This window comes from Penicillium mononematosum (assembly GCF_028829835.1).
Source record: "Penicillium mononematosum strain IBT 11891 chromosome Unknown utg000002l:1.0-8112719.0:1.0-8118358.0, whole genome shotgun sequence".
NCBI lineage: Eukaryota > Fungi > Ascomycota > Eurotiomycetes > Eurotiales > Aspergillaceae > Penicillium > Penicillium mononematosum.
Window position 1 is genome coordinate 2,717,208 of NW_026643272.1, and position 18,432 is coordinate 2,735,639.

The 18,432-nt window shown below is 49.8% G+C and overlaps 10 protein-coding genes across 10 annotated transcripts; 7 read left to right on the plus strand and 3 right to left on the minus strand.

Annotated features, from left to right (window-relative positions):
* Window positions 1-131: 131 nt before the first annotated feature.
* N7519_002792 (snoRNA-binding rRNA-processing protein UTP6) lies at window positions 132-1,375 on the plus strand (the record flags this gene model as incomplete). The annotated part of the gene is made up of 2 exons (XM_057289570.1): window positions 132-221; window positions 278-1,375. The coding sequence occupies 2 exons, from the start codon at window positions 132-134 to the stop codon at window positions 1,373-1,375; spliced, it is 1,188 nt and encodes a 395-aa protein (XP_057150772.1).
* Window positions 1,376-1,499: 124 nt separating this feature from the next.
* On the minus strand, window positions 1,500-2,166 carry N7519_002793 (peptidyl-tRNA hydrolase domain protein; the record flags this gene model as incomplete). Its single annotated transcript, XM_057289571.1, has 3 exons — window positions 1,500-1,590; window positions 1,652-1,912; window positions 1,982-2,166. 3 exons carry the CDS (start codon window positions 2,164-2,166, stop codon window positions 1,500-1,502), a joined length of 537 nt encoding a protein of 178 aa, XP_057150773.1.
* A 711-nt stretch (window positions 2,167-2,877) lies between these two features.
* On the plus strand, window positions 2,878-5,663 carry N7519_002794 (putative RNA-binding protein (Nab3); the record flags this gene model as incomplete). Its single annotated transcript, XM_057289572.1, has 5 exons — window positions 2,878-3,033; window positions 3,143-3,974; window positions 4,035-4,213; window positions 4,272-5,055; window positions 5,119-5,663. The coding sequence occupies 5 exons, from the start codon at window positions 2,878-2,880 to the stop codon at window positions 5,661-5,663; spliced, it is 2,496 nt and encodes an 831-aa protein (XP_057150774.1).
* A 735-nt stretch (window positions 5,664-6,398) lies between these two features.
* On the minus strand, window positions 6,399-6,937 carry N7519_002795 (Cytochrome c oxidase subunit VIb; the record flags this gene model as incomplete). Its single annotated transcript, XM_057289573.1, has 3 exons — window positions 6,399-6,584; window positions 6,708-6,803; window positions 6,833-6,937. 3 exons carry the CDS (start codon window positions 6,935-6,937, stop codon window positions 6,462-6,464), a joined length of 324 nt encoding a protein of 107 aa, XP_057150775.1. The 3' UTR covers window positions 6,399-6,461.
* Window positions 6,938-7,380: 443 nt separating this feature from the next.
* On the plus strand, window positions 7,381-8,077 carry N7519_002796 (protein SYS1; the record flags this gene model as incomplete). Its single annotated transcript, XM_057289574.1, has 2 exons — window positions 7,381-7,625; window positions 7,705-8,077. 2 exons carry the CDS (start codon window positions 7,381-7,383, stop codon window positions 8,075-8,077), a joined length of 618 nt encoding a protein of 205 aa, XP_057150776.1.
* A 693-nt stretch (window positions 8,078-8,770) lies between these two features.
* N7519_002797 (class II aldolase/adducin domain protein) lies at window positions 8,771-9,951 on the minus strand (the record flags this gene model as incomplete). The annotated part of the gene is made up of 5 exons (XM_057289575.1): window positions 8,771-8,845; window positions 8,904-9,072; window positions 9,149-9,281; window positions 9,352-9,612; window positions 9,681-9,951. 5 exons carry the CDS (start codon window positions 9,949-9,951, stop codon window positions 8,771-8,773), a joined length of 909 nt encoding a protein of 302 aa, XP_057150777.1.
* Window positions 9,952-10,645: 694 nt separating this feature from the next.
* On the plus strand, window positions 10,646-12,097 carry N7519_002798 (putative Golgi transport complex component Cog5; the record flags this gene model as incomplete). The annotated part of the gene is made up of 1 exon (XM_057289576.1): window positions 10,646-12,097. The coding sequence occupies one exon, from the start codon at window positions 10,646-10,648 to the stop codon at window positions 12,095-12,097; it is 1,452 nt and encodes a 483-aa protein (XP_057150778.1).
* Window positions 12,098-13,271: 1,174 nt separating this feature from the next.
* Window positions 13,272-14,366, plus strand: N7519_002799 (uncharacterized protein; the record flags this gene model as incomplete). Its single annotated transcript, XM_057289577.1, has 3 exons — window positions 13,272-13,423; window positions 13,911-14,097; window positions 14,199-14,366. The coding sequence occupies 3 exons, from the start codon at window positions 13,272-13,274 to the stop codon at window positions 14,364-14,366; spliced, it is 507 nt and encodes a 168-aa protein (XP_057150779.1).
* Window positions 14,367-14,776: 410 nt separating this feature from the next.
* Window positions 14,777-15,001, plus strand: N7519_002800 (uncharacterized protein; the record flags this gene model as incomplete). Its single annotated transcript, XM_057289578.1, has 1 exon — window positions 14,777-15,001. One exon carries the CDS (start codon window positions 14,777-14,779, stop codon window positions 14,999-15,001), a length of 225 nt encoding a protein of 74 aa, XP_057150780.1.
* Window positions 15,002-15,919: 918 nt separating this feature from the next.
* N7519_002801 (uncharacterized protein) lies at window positions 15,920-16,165 on the plus strand (the record flags this gene model as incomplete). The annotated part of the gene is made up of 2 exons (XM_057289579.1): window positions 15,920-15,965; window positions 15,999-16,165. The coding sequence occupies 2 exons, from the start codon at window positions 15,920-15,922 to the stop codon at window positions 16,163-16,165; spliced, it is 213 nt and encodes a 70-aa protein (XP_057150781.1).
* Window positions 16,166-18,432: the final 2,267 nt, after the last annotated feature.

The window sequence follows — 18,432 nt, forward strand, 5'->3', positions numbered from 1 at the left end:
GGATCCCTCGGTGCTTGTGAGTGTCCTTTGCGCTAACCCGATGCGGCTAAGCGCACTCTGGGGCTGATCGGTGTTTTTTCGATGCGGGATGCCGACTTTTTTTTTTTTAACATCTTCAGTGAACAGCAATCATGTCCGCCGCAACAGATAAGGCTCGATTCTTCCTCGAGAAGTCTGTGCCTGAGCTCAAGGAATATGAGCGCAAAAAGATTTTCACCAAGGTAAGCCCGCAAAGCGGAGTTCTTCCATCAGAATGGTAGCTGATCAGGATAACCAGGATGAAATTTCCTCAATCGTTAAAAAACGATCTGATTTCGAGCACAAGCTTAACGCGCGTGGTGCACAGCCGGTGGATTTTGTGCGCTATGCTGAATACGAAATGAACCTCGATGTGCTGCGAAAGAAGCGGGTGAAGCGACTTGGGATCCGGTCGGCAGGATTCAACGGCCAGCGACGCATTTTTTTCATTCTCGACCGAGCTACACGCAAGTTCCACGGCGATATCAACCTCTGGGTCCAGTACATTGAATATGCTCGCAAACAAAAAGCACACAAGAAGCTCCTCATGATTTTCACCGATGCTCTGCGACTACACCCTACCTGCGCCGAATTATGGGTTTATGCCGCTAAGCACGTCCTCGATGATCACGGAGATATGACACAGGCTCGGAGTTACATGCAGCGTGGTCTACGGTTCTGCAAGAGCGCGAGGACAATTTGGATTCAATATGCAAAGCTGGAATTGATTTACATCGCAAAGGTGGTTGCTCGCCAAAAGATTCTCGGACTCGACGAGGAGAGCCAAAAACCTAAGCCGATCCAAGAAGCAGAAATCGACGACACCGATGCCGACATGATTGCGCTCCCATCACTCACAGCTGAGGACATCAACCCGAGCAACGGAACGGACGGAGAAGTAGACCAGGTTGCACTGCAAAACCTGAACTCCACACCTGCTCTGAGCGGTGCTATCCCGCTCGCCGTCTTTGATACCGCCACAAAGCACTTCAACCACGATGATCGGTTCGGTCAGGAGTTCTTTGATATGACTTGGGAATTCCAGGATGCGCCTTGCCTTCGCAAGATTTTGGAGCATGTGATTGAGACAATGCGCGCCAACAAGCCTTCCAGCCCACGGACGCAGATTTGCTACATCAAGTTCCCGACCGCTGGAATCCCCTTCACTTCGGCCGAATTCCCGCGGGCGCTTGGTAGCTCGCTTGTCCGCCTCAGAGAGTACCCCATGGGCAAGGACCTCGCACGCCAAGTGATCAACTGGCTTCAACCTGTTCAGTCAACAGAGGATCTGGATCCTTCGTTGCAGAAGGTTATTGCGGCTACCGTCCGCAATGCAGAGCGCGCGGCACAGGAGTAGCATACATATAGCATACCCAAGTATTTGTACTTAGCACTTAGGCGTTGATCGGATATTATCAAAATTCAGGGTCCACTGGTGAACTTGTCCCTATGCTATCATCAGGTAGTTTGCATGATCATTATCAGTCATCGTATTTGCTTCCCCGGCGACTACTTTTCTTGTCGCTGTGTTTTTTCTTGTCTTTGATCCGGCCTTCATTTTGAGCCCTTTGTCTGTATTTTTTTTTTTCTCGTTAGATTCGCCAGATTGCTTGCATGGAAAGAGTAAACATACAATTTTTGGACACGATTTCTTTGCGCTTGGGATGTTTCCCCGGGGATCACTTCCTTGGCCGAGCTCTGCAATAGTTGATAGAGCTTATCAAAACAGGATTCCACATTGTTAGACTGTTTCCGCTCCTCATCCGACTGGATGATTAGACACTGGGTTCTTTCGGCGGCATATCGGGAAGCGCGTAGTGGATGGTGTATCAGACGGGGAACCAAGGGCAGCAACGCATCCAATGGGACTTTCAGGGTAGCTTTGGAGTTGACCCTATTTCCCCCGTTTCCCGGTTAGCATTGCAACATTCAGTACTATTGATCTTCAAGTGGGGGCGCTGACTTGTTCACATTTTGCCCGCCCGGACCGCTGGACCGACTGAACGAGACCTCGCAGATGTTGCGGGGGATGGTCTTGGAATTGAGGGTTTTGAGCCAATCTCTGGCTAGTTGTATATCCTGGTCAGCTTGAGATGCAAATCTTCTCAAGGGTGCTCGAAAGCAGTGTATACGCCATTGGCAATACATGAGGTAGTATGTCCTGGGTACCTAGGTAGTTAGTTATTGTATACGAGAAGAAGGGAGAGGCGGTGACTAATTAAAACATCTAAAGAATTGCAATGCCGCTTTTCTCGCCAGGTCTAGCCCCGCTTAGCGTACGTAACAGAAGCTTTTATTTGGCTATAGTTTTTAGAGTAACTGATTTAGATTGCCCAGGTGTTTAAAGTGTTTAAAGTAATTGAAGTGGTTGGAATGGAATGATGTGACATAGTTCCATAGTGGTTCTAGTGTTAAGAGTGGTTATAATTATAGTACATCTACCATTGCTCTACATAATCTATAAACTACATATGTAGGAATATATTCTTTCTTCTCTATGAATCTAGCTAAATAAAAAATTAACATAAAAAATAAGAATAAAACCCAGCTCGCGCTCGTGATGGACATATCTCCAAGTCCAGAATCTCAACGCCTCCAATTACTCACCTGACCAAACTTTTTCCACTTCTGACCTGGGCACCTCTAGAACCCCCCCACCTATTTCCCTATTCCCCCTTCTTCATCGCCTATTTTACTTCCTTTTCATTCCCCCTTTCCCTTCTGGGTGAGGTCTGAGAAATCCGACCCATCTTTTTCCCATCGCCCCACCTTAGCTTGCGATTGCGAAAATTCCCAAGGACCCTCTTCATCCCGACACTTTTTCTCCGTAGATGAAACCACCACCTCCTCAAAGTCTACATGACGCCCAGTCCCGATGAAGCGCTTCACTTTCGTGGAAAGACTCTGACTCCGGAAAGTCCTCGACCCCTACACATCCCCGAGCCATCCAATATCCCGGTTTTAGAGAACCAAATGGACCCCGTCTTCAACGATACAACCACCTATGAACGCTCGGTGTATAAACAGGTCTCGCAAACACATGGATGGTCGCACGGAGGGTTAAAAGATGGTCAGGGGGGGACCTAGTCAGACCCAAGATGCTGGTAGTTTTCATGGGTCGCAGCCGGATCCTGGGATGCAGAATGCGATGATTGCTTCTGCGTACTACCCTCCCAACCCAGCGTCGGGGTCCGAAGGAGTCGGCCATCCGAGCTCAGGTTTTTCTCACTCCGATTCCACTTATTCACACCCTGCTCCGGTTGCTCCGGTATCCGAAGGCTTTGCCACTGGGAGCGAAGTAGACCATGCCCACCCGGAGCAGTCAAGGATGCCGGATCGCCAAATTGCTGAGGAACGCATGGGACACAACGGGGGAGGTGTCAATTTCCAGCAACTCCTCGATAATCTTTCTCATCCTAACCCTGGTGCAACCATTCCCGCCGCTTCTTCGGCTGAGAACTCGTCTCTCCACCAAGCGCCTGCTGGCGAGTCCCTCAAATCCCAGGGCATCCCTGCCCACCCTCATGCCCAAAGCCACGATTCTATCCAGGCCCATTATACTCCAAATGGCGAGGTGGCATACCACCAACTTGCGTCTGCCCATGATGCCGCTGCCACTGCGTCGCCTGCCTACTCAGCCCAACCTAGTAATATTCAGCCCCAAACCCAGTCTCAGCCATTTAACACTGCCCCTGGAGGGGCCGAGGCTCCTATTGCCACCTTCCCGCAAACCCCATCTACTGGTGCTGAATCTCAGGGCTCCCTGCAGGAGCCTTCTGTAGCCTCCAAGAAAGGCCGTATTGAAAAGCAGGGTCGGTCTACCAAGCCTGGTGACGATGATTCGCCATGGGGTCCAGAGGTCCAAAAGAAATATGACGAGTTTCTGCACGACGAACGAATCTATGTGACGGAAGGTCTTTGGGATCGATTCCCGATGGGCTCCAGGCTGTTTGTTGGTCAGTATTGTCCTGACTTATACCTACTCTTCGTCGATCTAACAGTTGTACCATATGCAGGCAACCTCCCTACGGAAAGAGTCACCAAGCGAGACATGTTCCATATCTTCCATAAATACGGCAAACTGGCTCAGATATCGATCAAGCAGGCGTACGGCTTCATACAATTTCTAGAGGCTAGTTCCTGCCGTGCGGCTCTCGACGTCGAACAGGGAGCCATTGTGCGGGCAGGAAGATACGTGAGTGCTCGAACCTGTAGCTCAATAATTTCGCTCTCAAAGACCTAACTGTTCCCAGATCTCGAAATTTCAAAGCCTCAGCGATCGACCCGACCCACTCAAGCACCCGAACCTTCCCGTGCACCGCCGCCACGTCGTTCCCGGTCACCGGAGTTCAGCCGTGCTGCTCCTGGGCGAACCAACGTCCGGGCCCCTGCCGATCGGTATGACCGGCCTAAGCCATACGAACCAAGTCGGCTTCCGTTTAGCGATTTCCGGGATGAACCTTCTCACCGTAGCAGACGCGACGATTATCGCCCGCCGCGATCGCCCTCCCCACGACCCTTTCGGGGGTCTAGAGATGGGTATCGGTCGCGAGACAGAAGCCCAGAAAGATTTGATCGCCGCGAGAGAAGGCGCTCCCGTTCTCCCCGTTCTCCGCGCTCTCCTTATTCCAGAGATCGGCGTTACCGCAGCATCAGCCCAAGACCACGTGGTATCTATGAAGGCGAAGCGGATTTACCAGTGCCTCGACGAGCTCAGCGAGATGTGCCAGAGGTGCAGCTCCTCGTGCTGGAGGAACTTGACAGGTGGGTTGAATCTCTCGGTGTCTGTTTGGATAAAGTCACTGACGTTGCGAAGAAACTTCGTTCTTCATGTAGAGAACGCTTTCCGCAACCGTGGATTGCGAGTGGATGTCCTGGTGCTTGGTCCACGGATTCCTCTTGGCGCCGCCGTGCATCGTCAGTTTATTGAAGGCGTTCTTGCGGTTGTCCGCCTCTCTCGTCCCAATCAAGTCTCTCGGAAGATTCCTCTGCAGCTATTTGATCGAACCGCTGGATTGGATAATGTCCGCTTCCTTGGTAGGCGCATTCTGTGTTCGCTTCTTCGTCGACGCCTTACTTATCTCTCTTTTTTTCGCATAGATTACCCTGAGCTCGAGCCTAATATGTCCGCTGAGCTCCTGAGCCACCAAGCCCAAGCGATGCAGCGAGGAGCAGCCCCAACCGCATTTGCACCCAATCCAGGTTTCATTGTCCCTCCAGGACAGCCTATGCCGGTTCCTCCACCTGGCTTGCCTGCGCTTTCAAATCCACCCAACATTGCGAACCTCATTGGTTCGCTGGATGGTCCTAGCCTTTCGACTCTCTTGTCGGCGCTCCAGCGGCCTCCCCACTCGCAGCCCGTGTCTGCTACCCAGTCACCCTTCTCCTCGCCAAACCCACCTCCGGCCGATCTCGCCAGTCTCCTGACCAACACGCATCGGCCTCCACCTATGCAACCTACCGCACATCAACCCCTTCCCCACCCACCCTTCAATCTCCAGCCTGTAAATGCACCCGTCATCACCGATCCAAATCTGCTCTCGCTCCTGGCCAAAGGACTAGGTGGACAACAGCAGCAGGGCCAGGGACCTACCGGGCCCCAGGTACAGAACCTGATGCAGCACCTGGCTAAATGGAAGCAATGATTTCACGACTCTCCTACTCCCTATCATCCTCATTCGAACTTAAAGTTCATATTGTCATTGTTCATTTCCGGAGCCTGGCGTTCTTGCATCCCTACTTGGTGGATTTCAGTGCTCTGCTTCGGTTCCTTTTTTTCTGGCTGGCCAAAAACCAGTTCTTGCAACACTAGGCGTTTCCTTTTCTTTCCTTTTTGCTCTTTGCTTCTCATGTGTGACAAACGCAGTAAGATATTAGGTAGATATTAGGGCAAGGCGGTACCTAGGACGGAGTTGACGTGTTTTTTCCTACCATTGGACTCTTGCTTATTGTGACTACTGGTTTATTTCCCGCCTTCGGACATAATACAGATGTTCCCTAGAACATGTTGGGTTATACTTATGACATCTCTTCCTTTCGTATCAAAGTGTGTGTACACTCTACCATATTCCCTCTGCCAGGGCTTTCTGGGGCGTCTTGGGTGCCGCTTTTATGAGGGTGGCCAGAGTCAGGCGAATTGCAGTCCTCCATATTTGTAGATAATTGCGCAAGTTGCCTATGTACTTGCATATGTGTACTAGTACGCAATTTTGTAAAGGCCTATTCCATTGCAGATCTGAAAATTTCTCCCGCTGCACAGCGACGAGTGCTAGACCCTACAATTTGGAATATACAGGGCATTGGGATTGTGCAACAAAGCCCTCCCTCCCATGCTTACAGCTTCTAGCAATGTACCTTCGAAATGGAGTGGTCATCAATGAACGTGATAAGAGAGGATATGCTACATATTGTACAAAAACCGCCGACGAAGTCCCCCTGTCTTCTTATTTCGAATTCCAACCTTTCTCCTTCAACTCCTTCACCTTGGCTGCATCCTCCTTTTGAATGCGCTCAATCGTCTTGTCCCGGTTGAACTCCATAACACGCTTTTCCTTGAAGTATTTCACCTAGTAAACGCGAAGAATATCGAGTTAGCAATCCGCCAATGAACAGATATAACGTAGAGCAAGCTAGGAAACAACAAAAACTGATAATCCTGAGCATCCGATTAAAGATCTCGTCGTACGTACCCAGCTCTGTGAACATGCTGCCTCAAACTCCGCAACTTCGCTCGCGCACTTCTGTCGCGCCTTCTTATCATCTTTAATACCGTCCAGGATATCGTTCTTGTCAAGACAGGCGAAAAATCGATCACGGCCCTCCCAGCAGCGCGCGCGACTCGTTCGGTCCGGGCAATGCGGCCGCCGTCGGAGGCTTCGTTCTTGTTTGAATCGCCGGAAGACCAAGGTAGCCAGCCCATTTTCGGAGAGATGATTATATCGGACAGGGAGTGAGTGAGAATTTGACCCGTCGAGCTCAAATCAGTAGAGAATGCAATGGTTTGTAGCGAGTTGTGCAGCCAAAAGGTGTCAGTGACGGCAGTTACCCAGTTGTTGGCGGGTCGGGCCTGTGACCGCCAAGACTGTTGATCCCAGGCAGGCGATCTCCATCTCCGGACCCTTTTTCACTTTCGACGCACTCAACTTTCTGGAATTTACATATAGTTTTGAAGCCTCTAGTACCGGATACTTTTTCTCTCTGGATTTCGCTTGGAACGCCCTCCCGACTAGCATTGCATGTTCACTTCCCCACGCCTCCATCTTACCCTCGCCTCGAGCGGCGAGCTCAATCCGACCACCTTGACACCTCGACCTTGAAACGAAATTCGCAAGGGCGACAATACCCCCATCATCTGTTTAGTTAATGTCCGCGCGCCGGCGTCCGCCAGCGGGGTCGCGCACCGAACTCCCTCCGCTGAAGATCGTCCGCAAGATCCTCTTGCTACAGCTTGCATACTATGCCTGCGCCACGGTGCTCATCTTGTTCACGACAGTTGTCTATGGAGCACCGTTTTCTCTAGATCTGGTCTTCGGCTGGGACTCCCTGCGCGGTGATACGACCATTGGATGGATTTTGGGGTTGGTGTGGTTGTTGAATTGCTTTATTAGGTGAGTTGTCCACTGGTTCGACATCGTGAGCAGTATTTCGATCAGCGACTAATTATACTCTCCTCTTGGGGATACTCAGCGTCATGTTCCTACTTGTTTTCGTATCCCGCTCAAAGCTGGTCCCGGATTTCGCCCTGACAATCCACTTCCTCCACCTCATCACCACTACTTTGTACACCCACTCCCTCCCTTCAAACCTACTCTGGTGGGGACTTCAATTCGCCAGTGCAGCCATGATGACCTTCCTCGGCATGTGGGCATGCCAAAGACGGGAGCTCGAGCCTATCAAGTTTGGTGGCCATGGTGGCAGCACACAGGCTGGCCCATCGTCACAAGCATCTGCCGGCGATGGTCAGCAGGAGTCGAGTTTTGGTCGCGGCCGCGGTCGAGAACGTAGCTTGCAAGAATATGAAATGGATGATATGAAGCGCACGGGCGAGCATGCTGTATGAACCCTTGCCCGCTCGCACCCTCGCACCCTCGCCCCATCGTTGATGTTCCCCGTTGGGGCTATGAACGACTTTTTGCTGTCTGCTATACCTTTTTTCCTTCTTACGCTCCGGTCTATCATGGACTGTTTGGTGCATCTCTTCCATTTTGTATACCCTTGCGGCAGTTGCATCTGTATAGATGGCGTTTGTTCTGAAGGAATTGATTTCCATATTCGTTTTGTTCGATTCCTGTTACATTAATACCTGCTACGGTTGTACCTTTTTACTCAGGCAGACAACACGACTAGCTATATAGAAAGAAATTCGTGCATAATCTCTATTTCTTGGAAAGAGACATAGACTAGTATCCGACCCCATGAATGTCGAATGCAGTCGAGGGAAAGCTTGCGCTATTATGAAGGAATTATTTATTCATTGACTGAGGAGTGTCTGGAGTTAATACATCCCCTCAGCTCTCTTCATTCGAGGCTCTCATGGACAAATATTGTGATTGATGATTTGCTCTTTCGACTTCCGAGGTATACTGGCCCTTTGAACTCGTCTCCTTCGCGACAGCTTTGCAAAGTAAGAAGTGATTCTGGTATTATCGTTCAGCTTGTGTATTCATTGTCTTAAACCTTAGAGAATACATAGGCTACGTATCTAGAAGAGCTTTGAACCGAACCAGAAATTGTCATATATATTGTTCACACCTTACTGGAGAAATCTTCCGTTTGTCTCCTCGACAAGCAAATCAAATTCAGGCTGGAACTCAGTGTAGAAGTTGTGCTAGAAAATGTCAGTACATGTTCTCCAGCACTTGGGCAAACGTGTCCATTCCACTTACAGGATTCTGGGCAGCATCGGCGGTAAACTTAGCCGCATCATCCTTGATGATCTTCTTTGGAAGACCATTGGCTGCTGCTGCTTCAGCAAGAAGCTGTGACCGGCAAGCATTCTCCAGCATGGAGTAGAGGATGGCTGCTTCATCAACGGTCCGACCGACAGTTAGGAGGCTGTACATGAGTAAACTCGAATTAGCCAGAGAGAACTAGACGCGTACAGACAACGCAACGGCGAAAATCGACTCACCCGTGGTTTTGTAAGATGCATGCAATGTTTTCCTTGCCCAATGCCTTTGCAATGGCCTTTCCTTCCTCTGCTGACAGAACAATACCGCCATGGTCTTCGTAAACACCAAGTCTACCAAAGAAGTTGCATGCGTCTTTTTCCAGCCCGTTAGCGCAGGTTCAAACCCTCAATATGATCTCAAGAGAAAAGGAAAAGCCACTAACCTTGTGTAAGCATCTCGATAGGCTTTCCAAATGAACTCCACGTCTTTCCATGGATACCATGCGTGTGCGCCGCAGCCACGACATCTGGACGTGCCTTGTGAATCTCTGAATGAATCAGGAATCCAGCTTCATTAACAGGTAGCTGAGCTCCACCGTCGACAACATATCCATCAGCATCTAGAAGAACGAGATCTGAAGCCTTGATAGTCGAGAAGTGCTTGGCGAACGGGTTCATCCAGAAATGGTCTTTGAGGATTGGGTCTACGCGCCGTCAGAATACTCCTAATCGCCCATAATACCTTCCATTTCCAAGAAAGCTTCACACCTACCTCGCATCGAAATGTGCCCGGAGACACCCTCCCCATACCCTAGCTTGCCAAAGTACCGGAATGCAGCAGCCATGTGCTCCTTCATCCACTTGCGTTTCTCAGTTAGATCTGAAAATGTGGGAATACCGCGGAGTCTCAGGGTGCCATTTCGGCCTCCGCGAGCCAGACCCTGGAAGGATGCATCATTTGCCGCTGGTGGTAGTGGCGGCAGTTGGTCTTCGTTGGTCAGGCGAACGGACTGCTCTTGCTGCGTTACTGTTGTAGATGACATGGCGGAGAATTTGTGGTTTAAAGTACTATCCCAGGAATTGTGCCTTTAAATGTCGAGAGTTGATGTTCATGTCCGGTACTCGGGGTTGTCTCCGAACTTCTTATCTATGGAGACCCCGCTCTGTCGTTGGAAGGCGCTGGCAATGTGCAGAGAACGCCAATGCATTTGAATGCAATTGGATTTGAAATCGAATATCTATTGGCTCTAGAGGTATCTCATGCCATTGTGATAATGTAAGATTATACGATTGGTCGAGGCTTTCAATATTGCTTCTCTGCCTCCAAATCTAGATTGCCTGCATAACCACATTATATGTACTGTATTATGACCTGGATAAGCTGGATACATTAAGTGTCCTTGATCACTCTTATTTATGTTTTATAGTATCATTCATAGTCATTAATGGCCTCATCATCTGCATCTGCTGGGAATGTATAAGCTGACTAAGAATAGCACGTGACTCCTTATCGGCCATGTGGGTTTCCTATCTCCAAGGCCAATATCCCTCTCCCGCGGGTCTCCTCCAATGACCAAGTCAATGTCAAAACATTGAGAGCTGCATTGAAGACATATCATTTCTGCACTCCACTTGCCCCTGATTGGCTGGCTCGAAAGGTGTTCTCTAGTTACTCCATTGCTCTTTTTCTTCTATGCAGCCCCATTGAGATAGACATTGGACACGTCTAGATCCATCATGGCGGAAGGAGATCCGTCATACATAGACTATGAGGCCTTCCTAGATCCAGACTTCTCCCCAGCTTCATTCGCCAATACATTGGTGACAAGCACAAACAATGCAACAGATACCCCGCTGGACTTGTCCACACCATTGTCACGGGTGCTCTTTGATCTCCAGGAGATCGACACACACATCCATACATTGACAACCAAATCAGCACTCCCATTGCTTTCACACACCCAAAGCCAAACTGCCGCCGCTGATAATATCTTGAAAGAATCAGGGACACAGGTTGCTTCTGTGACTCAAGGGTACGAGCGTCTCCAAAAGGAGGTTATACAAAAATGGGAAGCAGCCGACGAAGCCCGTGTTGCTGCTGAAAACTCACTTGCGACTGTCCGCCTAGCAAGAGCTGTCGCGCGCTGCTTAACCCTGGGCAGGCAGTTGGAGAGCCAGGTTTCTGAAATTACAGGCCGAGGTGCAACAGGGCCGACACCCTCAGCAGGACCGGATGGAGCAGCATCACTATCAGCTGGAAAAGATGGCTTCCGCGCATTGGAACGTGCAGCGCACACGATTTTGAATCTGCGAGAAATGTTCTCGGCCACGACACAGGGCGAGGAAGGCTATGGTTTGGATCGAGTGAAGGCTATTCGCACTCTACGCGGAGAATTCGTCATCCCCGCAGAGAATATGATCAAGTCGAGAGCGCAGCAGACCATAAACAGATTCTCTTTGTCCTCGAACTCGGCAGGCACCAATGGCCAGTCAACCATGCCATCTGGCTATAAACAAGCCCGCGATGCCCGAGCACGACTGTCAACCGCCGCCACAACTCTATATCTTCTTTCGCCCCCGCCAAAGGGCACCATCACTGCAGCCGACTACAAGCCCGAGCTCTTATTATCAACATTGCAAGGGTTCATGCACACCGCGATCATGACATCCGTAAATTCCCTCGCCCGGGCTCTTACCCAACTCCCAACCATGGACCGAGCTCTCGTCGACACCTCTGCGCGATGCCAAGATATAGTCGCCTTGGAGAACATTCTCAGAAACCTCCGCCCACCACCACACCCTCTCTTGGCCTCCACTACCACAACCGAAGAACGCGGCACCGAACCCGAAACAACAGCCTCAAACAAATCTAATCTCCTACAGCCTCTTCTCCAAGCTCTAGACACTTCATCACTTCCTTCCTACTACTGGCGCTCCCTCGCCTCGTCTCTTGCTCCGCGTGTCCAGGAAATCGTCAACAGAGGCGGTGTCTCTGCCCGCACATTGCGATCCAACCGTGATCGACTAAGAGTCGAAATTAAGGAGTGTGTGCTCCGTGCGTCTCAGGTGTCTGCTACCAGCCTGCTGGCTGAAAAGGGTCGACCAGGAACCGACACGGTAGTGGTTGGAAACTGGGAGCGAGAAGCTGCCGTGATGGTGGGCTCGGTTGTTGGTCCTCTGGGGCGGTGATGCATGTGGTTGTTGCAAGCATTGTGTACATGTTACCGAATCTTCACAAGGGAGATTAGAGTTCGGTGCGAGATGGATCATGTCAACCGCAAGGATTGACTACAGCTCTAATGACAAATATATGTATCTTCTCGAACAATTGCCAAATTATTGAGAGCCCGTACTGCTCAATGCATTGCCCTTTTTATCATCCGCCAGTGTCGGGAAGATTCCCTCGAACCTGGTAAGAGGGGCAGAAGGCATCTTTCTGCATAAAGATAACTTGGGGGTCCAGGGCGTTCTCACCGCGAGCAAATGTTGCATAACACGTGTTTTATACTCGGATCGCGGGAGTTTCCTATATTTGTACGGGCTACGGGCTATACCTGATGTTAAAAATGCTACTGTGGGAGATGACAAGACATGATAGCAAGTTGTAATGAGTAATTAGAGAGAAATCATTGGGCGCTATGGAGCAGAATGTCTACCTCCTGTATGACTCTTCCGTGGCCTTGATATTTACAGGAGCGCCTGCCATGATGAAGTTTGTGGGAATTACAGCCTGCAAAGAAGCGTTGACACACGCAATAAGCAGGTCGACAGGACAACTGAATATTGATCGGCCGAGGGACCAAACAGAGGGAGATAGTCTCGACACGCTGCGTCTCATCACCAAATGACTCGGTCGAAACAAGTTCCTAGATCGGTACCATGTGAACGCTTATTCTTCCTCTTTTTGTATGCTCTTCGTGTTCGCCGTACGGGCGTTTCCTCCCGAGTGTGTGCAAGTTTGTCGCCTTCCAAATTTTCCCAGACGTGCATGCTTCCATTCGGATTTCCATGCTTGCATGTCTCCATATATATGGATGAATCTTACCACATAGCATGCTGTAATGCATATGGCGTCCCTGATTTGCGGTTGCGGCGCCAAATCCAGCAGGGAAATCGGTGAATACTCGTCCCAGGTCAGGACGTTTCCTGCTGCTCCTCGGTGTAATCAAATACTTATTCCAGGATCCACTGCTCATACTCCGAAGTGGAAGTCCGCCGAGGAATTGCATATAGGAAGAACCGGAGGATGGAGGGGTCCGAGAAGAAGCAAGTATTTAATGCACTCGTTCTAAATTGCCCCCTTACCACTTTTAAGCTTGTCCCTCTGCTGCACAGTTGTCTCCTTTTGTCACTCCCCTCAAGCATGTGGCCTTCTGAGGAAAAAAGCCTGGAAGGGAATGAGGAGTGGGCCAATGGTCACTGTGACTTTGTCACCTTCACTGCTTTCGATGATCTCGATGGTTTGGACATTTTCGATCTCTGTCTTGGCACTATCATACTGCCATTCTTTGGATGGTAATCCTGGGCTGCCGTCGGTCTGCTTTTATGGCTAGTACGACCATCGCGAGACCATCGACTGGGTCGAGCCACCGGCCAGCATCACGAAGCAACTTGGCGTGCGTCTCAGTGATTGCTATTTCAAATACCACGGTTGGTCTTCGCGGGCTTCCAGTTGTGGTCTTCTTGGGCCCCACGCCATGGAGCCGTTGGCTACAGGAAACGTGGTGGTGCGGAAGGAAAAACGCAACCCACGGAATGCCGTACGCCCAGCAATTAACTGACTTGTCGAAATAGAGCCACACAAATCATGCATGCATCTCAGGTTTGATGATCATATAGCCCGTGTAAACGAAACATGAGGCAATAGTCAGACCGGAGACTTTGGTTGTGGCGTATTGAGTCTGTCACGACAACTGACTTCCAAGAAGTTTCTGCCTCCCCTTTTTGAAACTGAAAAGAGGGTTTGAGGAATCCGACTTGTCTCCGGCTTTCAACATGGAAGTATGGACTGGTGGGAATTCCGCCCGGGGGGATTCCCATGGATACTCCTCTTCTTCGGCCCTGTAGTGTTGCCGATTCTAATCTCGTCGACCACAAAGAAAGTTCGGGGTATCCTGACGACGATTTTTACCGAAATCTCGCGTGAACTGATTGCGTCAGCTTTGTGTGTGACGAAGCGCGAGGGAGTAGTAGGGTTCAGCCTTTGCTACTCTTTCCTTCCCTTCACGAACATTGATGGTGAAGGGCGCTGGCGTCAACGTCATTGTGGAATCGGCACAATGACGTTCAGAAGCTGCCGTTTTGGGGCACTCCGTATGGCGACAGCAGTGAATCGGTGGTCTCCGCGATGTCGGATTCATTTGGCTGGCGAATGCCCTCAGGCACGGCACAGCTATCACTAGCTAACCGCGACCCAGGAGCACCGAATGCCAAATGGCGCAAACACTCCAAGCAGTAAATGCAGCTGAAACACCACTCGGGCTAGCCACTGGTGTGGATCGGTGTAAACCGTCCCCCGACCTAGAGTATCAATATCTGCCCGGTTCACGTCGCTTTTTGTCGCAGTAATTACTCGCGATGACAGATATTGTTTTCGAGTCAATTCAGATGCTGAATTCCAGATTCGGACCTGATTTGCAAGCTTCTCTAGGCCGAAGAATCGCTCAGTCTGTCTCTATGCTGTCAAACTGAAGGGCACCCTGTGGAAATGGCGCTTTCCTCGGTTTAGCGCCATATTGATCGACCTGAGACTCCGGACACTTCATCGCAGTCGTGGAACCAGATCACATAGGAGTCCCATCATCATCGATTCTCATTTCACAAAGTTCATCGACTTCATCGACAACTCAGCGGGCCACTCTGGCCACCATGGCCGCCACACCCATCGCTCCCACCACATTCGGATCTTCGAACAGTGCTGGCAGACATGTGGAGTTGACCCTTGCGAATTCCGTCGCTCAAGTTGGTACTCAGACAACGCAGTTCCAAATCATCGTGTTCGAAATGCATTTGGATGTCAGCGGACTTTCTGAAATCCACGAATGGCTCTCAAACCAGATCATGCATGTTGAGGCCAACACAGCCCCAGCTTAAGGGACATAGAGAGCGCTGTATGAGTATAAAATGTCGTTCTCCGACTCGTCTAACTGACCAAGCAAATGAAATTGGCGGAAATTGGCGTATTCCGGATTGAGGACAGATGTTGGGCCTTTACGGCGTCATAGTGAAGATTTGTCAACAGAAGGCTGGAACTTCCTACCTAGGTACTTTGTCTGTTGACAAATCTTCACTGTGGTGCCGGAAAGGCTCAACATCAGTTCTAAACCCTGAATATGCCAATTTCATTTGCAGCTTGGTCAGTCAGGTGAGTGAATGGGATCGGAGAACGACATTTTGTCGTATTACGGCAAGTTGGAGTGCTTGGACTTTGCACTCAGAATGCATTGAGCCCGTTTGCTCATAATCTCAGCATGCTCTAGATTGTATGGAATTTCCTCTTCATGATCGCAGAAGCCATGAAGATGTTTTGAAGGGCAAGTTGACAATGGCTTCGGCATGATGGCGAAGATGATTGTCAAGGAGAAGATGAAAGTTGGATCACCGTAAAAGCGGAGGGGAGGGATGAAATGAAGATATAAGGCTCGTATGGATGAGTGAGAATTGAGGTTGAAACGATAGAGATGGCCTGGCAGTTTTCAATGGTTGGTTCAGGCACACGCCTCTCCTTCTGAGGGATACTGACAGACTCTCTTCTTTTCCAACGAGTTTCCAGCAGGAAGAACTTTGCGGCAGCACCCATGACACAGTGTGCACCATCGAGGTTGGAAATGTAATTCACAGTCCGACGACTTCTCGGTATTTATAACAGGGTTGCAAAAGCCAATGGACCACTTTGGCCCAACGCAGCAGATGGGAGGACTTCTTTTGCCCTAGTATATCGTGGGGGAATCATCGCCTTCTTCATCGCGCCCCTCTGCGCCGGCAACTTGCCACAAAGACGGAGAAGAAGAAATGATCAAGACAGGATGCACGCTTGAGGATAACAAGTCATGGGGAGGTGGGTAATACTGCAGGCCATGATGCTAATCAGCGACAGAAAGCTTCTATTGGGCTGCTAACCCTCCATACAACGAGGAAGAGAAAGCAAAGGACCATACTTTCATTAGCATAACGAGCAAGGTTTGGCATCAGCTAGAGAACCTCCGCTCCCGTATCGGCTTTGGGTCGCACCCTGTCTCGACCGATCTTTTGCCGTAAAGTTGCCACTGCAGAGAGGCGCGACAATTCCCTCACTATGTATAGCAAAAGCAACCGAGCACTCTCGCCCCTTGAAAGCAGCGGAGGAAGAAGATCTACAAGTTAGAGGAAGTTCGTCTCCTCCAATCGAAGGGTCGACCCTTGAAGCAGATACTGGTCAGAAAACGTGCAGCCATGAGAGCTGCATCAACTCTGTGTGGGAGGGCTCAAGATTCTGCCACAAACCCTTTCTGACCTAGACGCCAGACTTCCTTGGTTTCAGGTCGACATTCACCATACTGGAAGTCGGGATACTAGTCTTGCCGTCGGATTCCATCATCATGATGACTCTGGCCTTTGCGCGGGGCGCCACTACTAAGAAACCGCTTTCTCGATATTGGCCAGAATCATCAGGATAATAGAAACCCAATGGCGCGGACAATATCCCAGCTTCCGATATGGTGAACATCGATCTGGAAACCAAGGAGGTCTGGCGTCTACTTAAAGAAAGTGTTTATGGCAGAATTTTGAGCCGTCACACACAGAGCTGATGCAGTCCTCGTGACCTTTGATTGGAAGAGGGAAGAAACGAATTTTCGTATAGCTTGTAGATCTTCTACCTCTCTTCTGTTGCTTTCAAGGTTAAATAAGGGCATTGTAAATTCGGATTGGAAGCACTTCACGGCTTTGGGGGGTCCATCCGTTCGTTGAGCAGCAGAATAGATAAGCCCAGCAATGAGCCTCCATGCAACAGTCCAAGGCATGAAAAGCAGTAGCCCGTCTTGTGAGTCGCAAGTCACAGATTCGAGTGACATAGACCACCTAGCGGTTTCGATGGTCGATCCAAATCATGCAAGACAATGCATTCAGAGCGGTAATCTGTAAAATTATACGTCAGGAAGGTCCTCCAAAGTGACGCCCATGAAAACTTACTCTGATTGTGGTCGTGGCATCCGAGAATCCACCTTGTCGTGCTTCATCGAACGGACTCACCAGAAACAGTCTTATTCAGGTCAATGTTGTAGCCAAACACCGTACGGCCGGTAGATGGATCTTCTTGCCATAACTCTGTCGCCAGCTGGGATAAACAACGAGAGAACGACTGATGCCACAGACTCACGGGTCAAATATGGTGTACATGATATCAGTGGGCGTTGCCTGAGGAGTCGCCTTACTGTCGTTGGTCATGATGGGGAAGGTCGTCGATGAATGACATGGTGACTATGATCATTGTTTATAAGCACAGCAGATCGATATCAAGCTACCGGAGTCGCTGAAAGGCGAGTTCTTATTCCGGTTTTCATAGTGGCTCAAAATTTGTCAGATGCCTGGACAGAAGAGCATGAAGAGAAGAAACGTAGTACGAGACAAGAGGAGGCGAGGAACCAGTGTGGCTCATGGTTGAGGTAGCTAAGATAGAAGGACCCTTCGTAACTCAAGTCCGAATGCAAAACATTCGACTTTGATTCGATTTTGGCTTCGGGATATTAGCTTTCGTATTGATACTTGCCTTGCAAATTTCATAGATAAGGTGTTCAGCACAGTAGTTGCTCACTGCCTCAGAGGGGTGTTTTGGTGTTTTGGTTCCCAGGGGCACATGACGTGACAACCTGTGGGGAGAGGAGGGGGAATGAAGACATGGAGTGTGATGAGGAGAAGGATAGGAAGGGGGAGGAGGATGAGAGGGAATAGAGAGGTCGGGAAAGAGGAAAGAGGAAGAAAGTGAGTTGGAGCTGGAGAGCAGAAGAGAAGAAGGCAGGAGCTTCCCTGTCATTATATACACATGGATATATGCTTATTTGAGCCCAGGATTTGAATGTGGACGACTAATCTGTCTCGGGAAATGAGCTAATAGACTCTCCTACTCTATGCAAATAAAGAGTCCACATCATAATCTCAGACCTTTGCTTTTTTCACCGACTATAGTTGCTACAAACGGAATCCGTGAGCATTCCTACAAACGAGACACTCTAAACATTGGATCTGTTGTCCACACTGAACATCCTTATGTACTCAACCCTGGAATAATTCCAGCTACTTCAACTATAACCATCCTTACCTATCCTCCCAGCTGTTAAAGTCTACCACTACTCTAAATATCTGAACCTTGTTGTACCATGGGCGCCAGACCCTTGGAAGCAACAAACACCCAGCACCCAGGCACACAAGTTCCAGGTACCAGCAACCAGCCGCACCCAAAGCCAAGGTGCAAACAACTAGCGTACCTGACTAGGGACAAAGAAACCAGTAGGTACCCTGGAACGATCAACTTAACACCAGGTTATCGG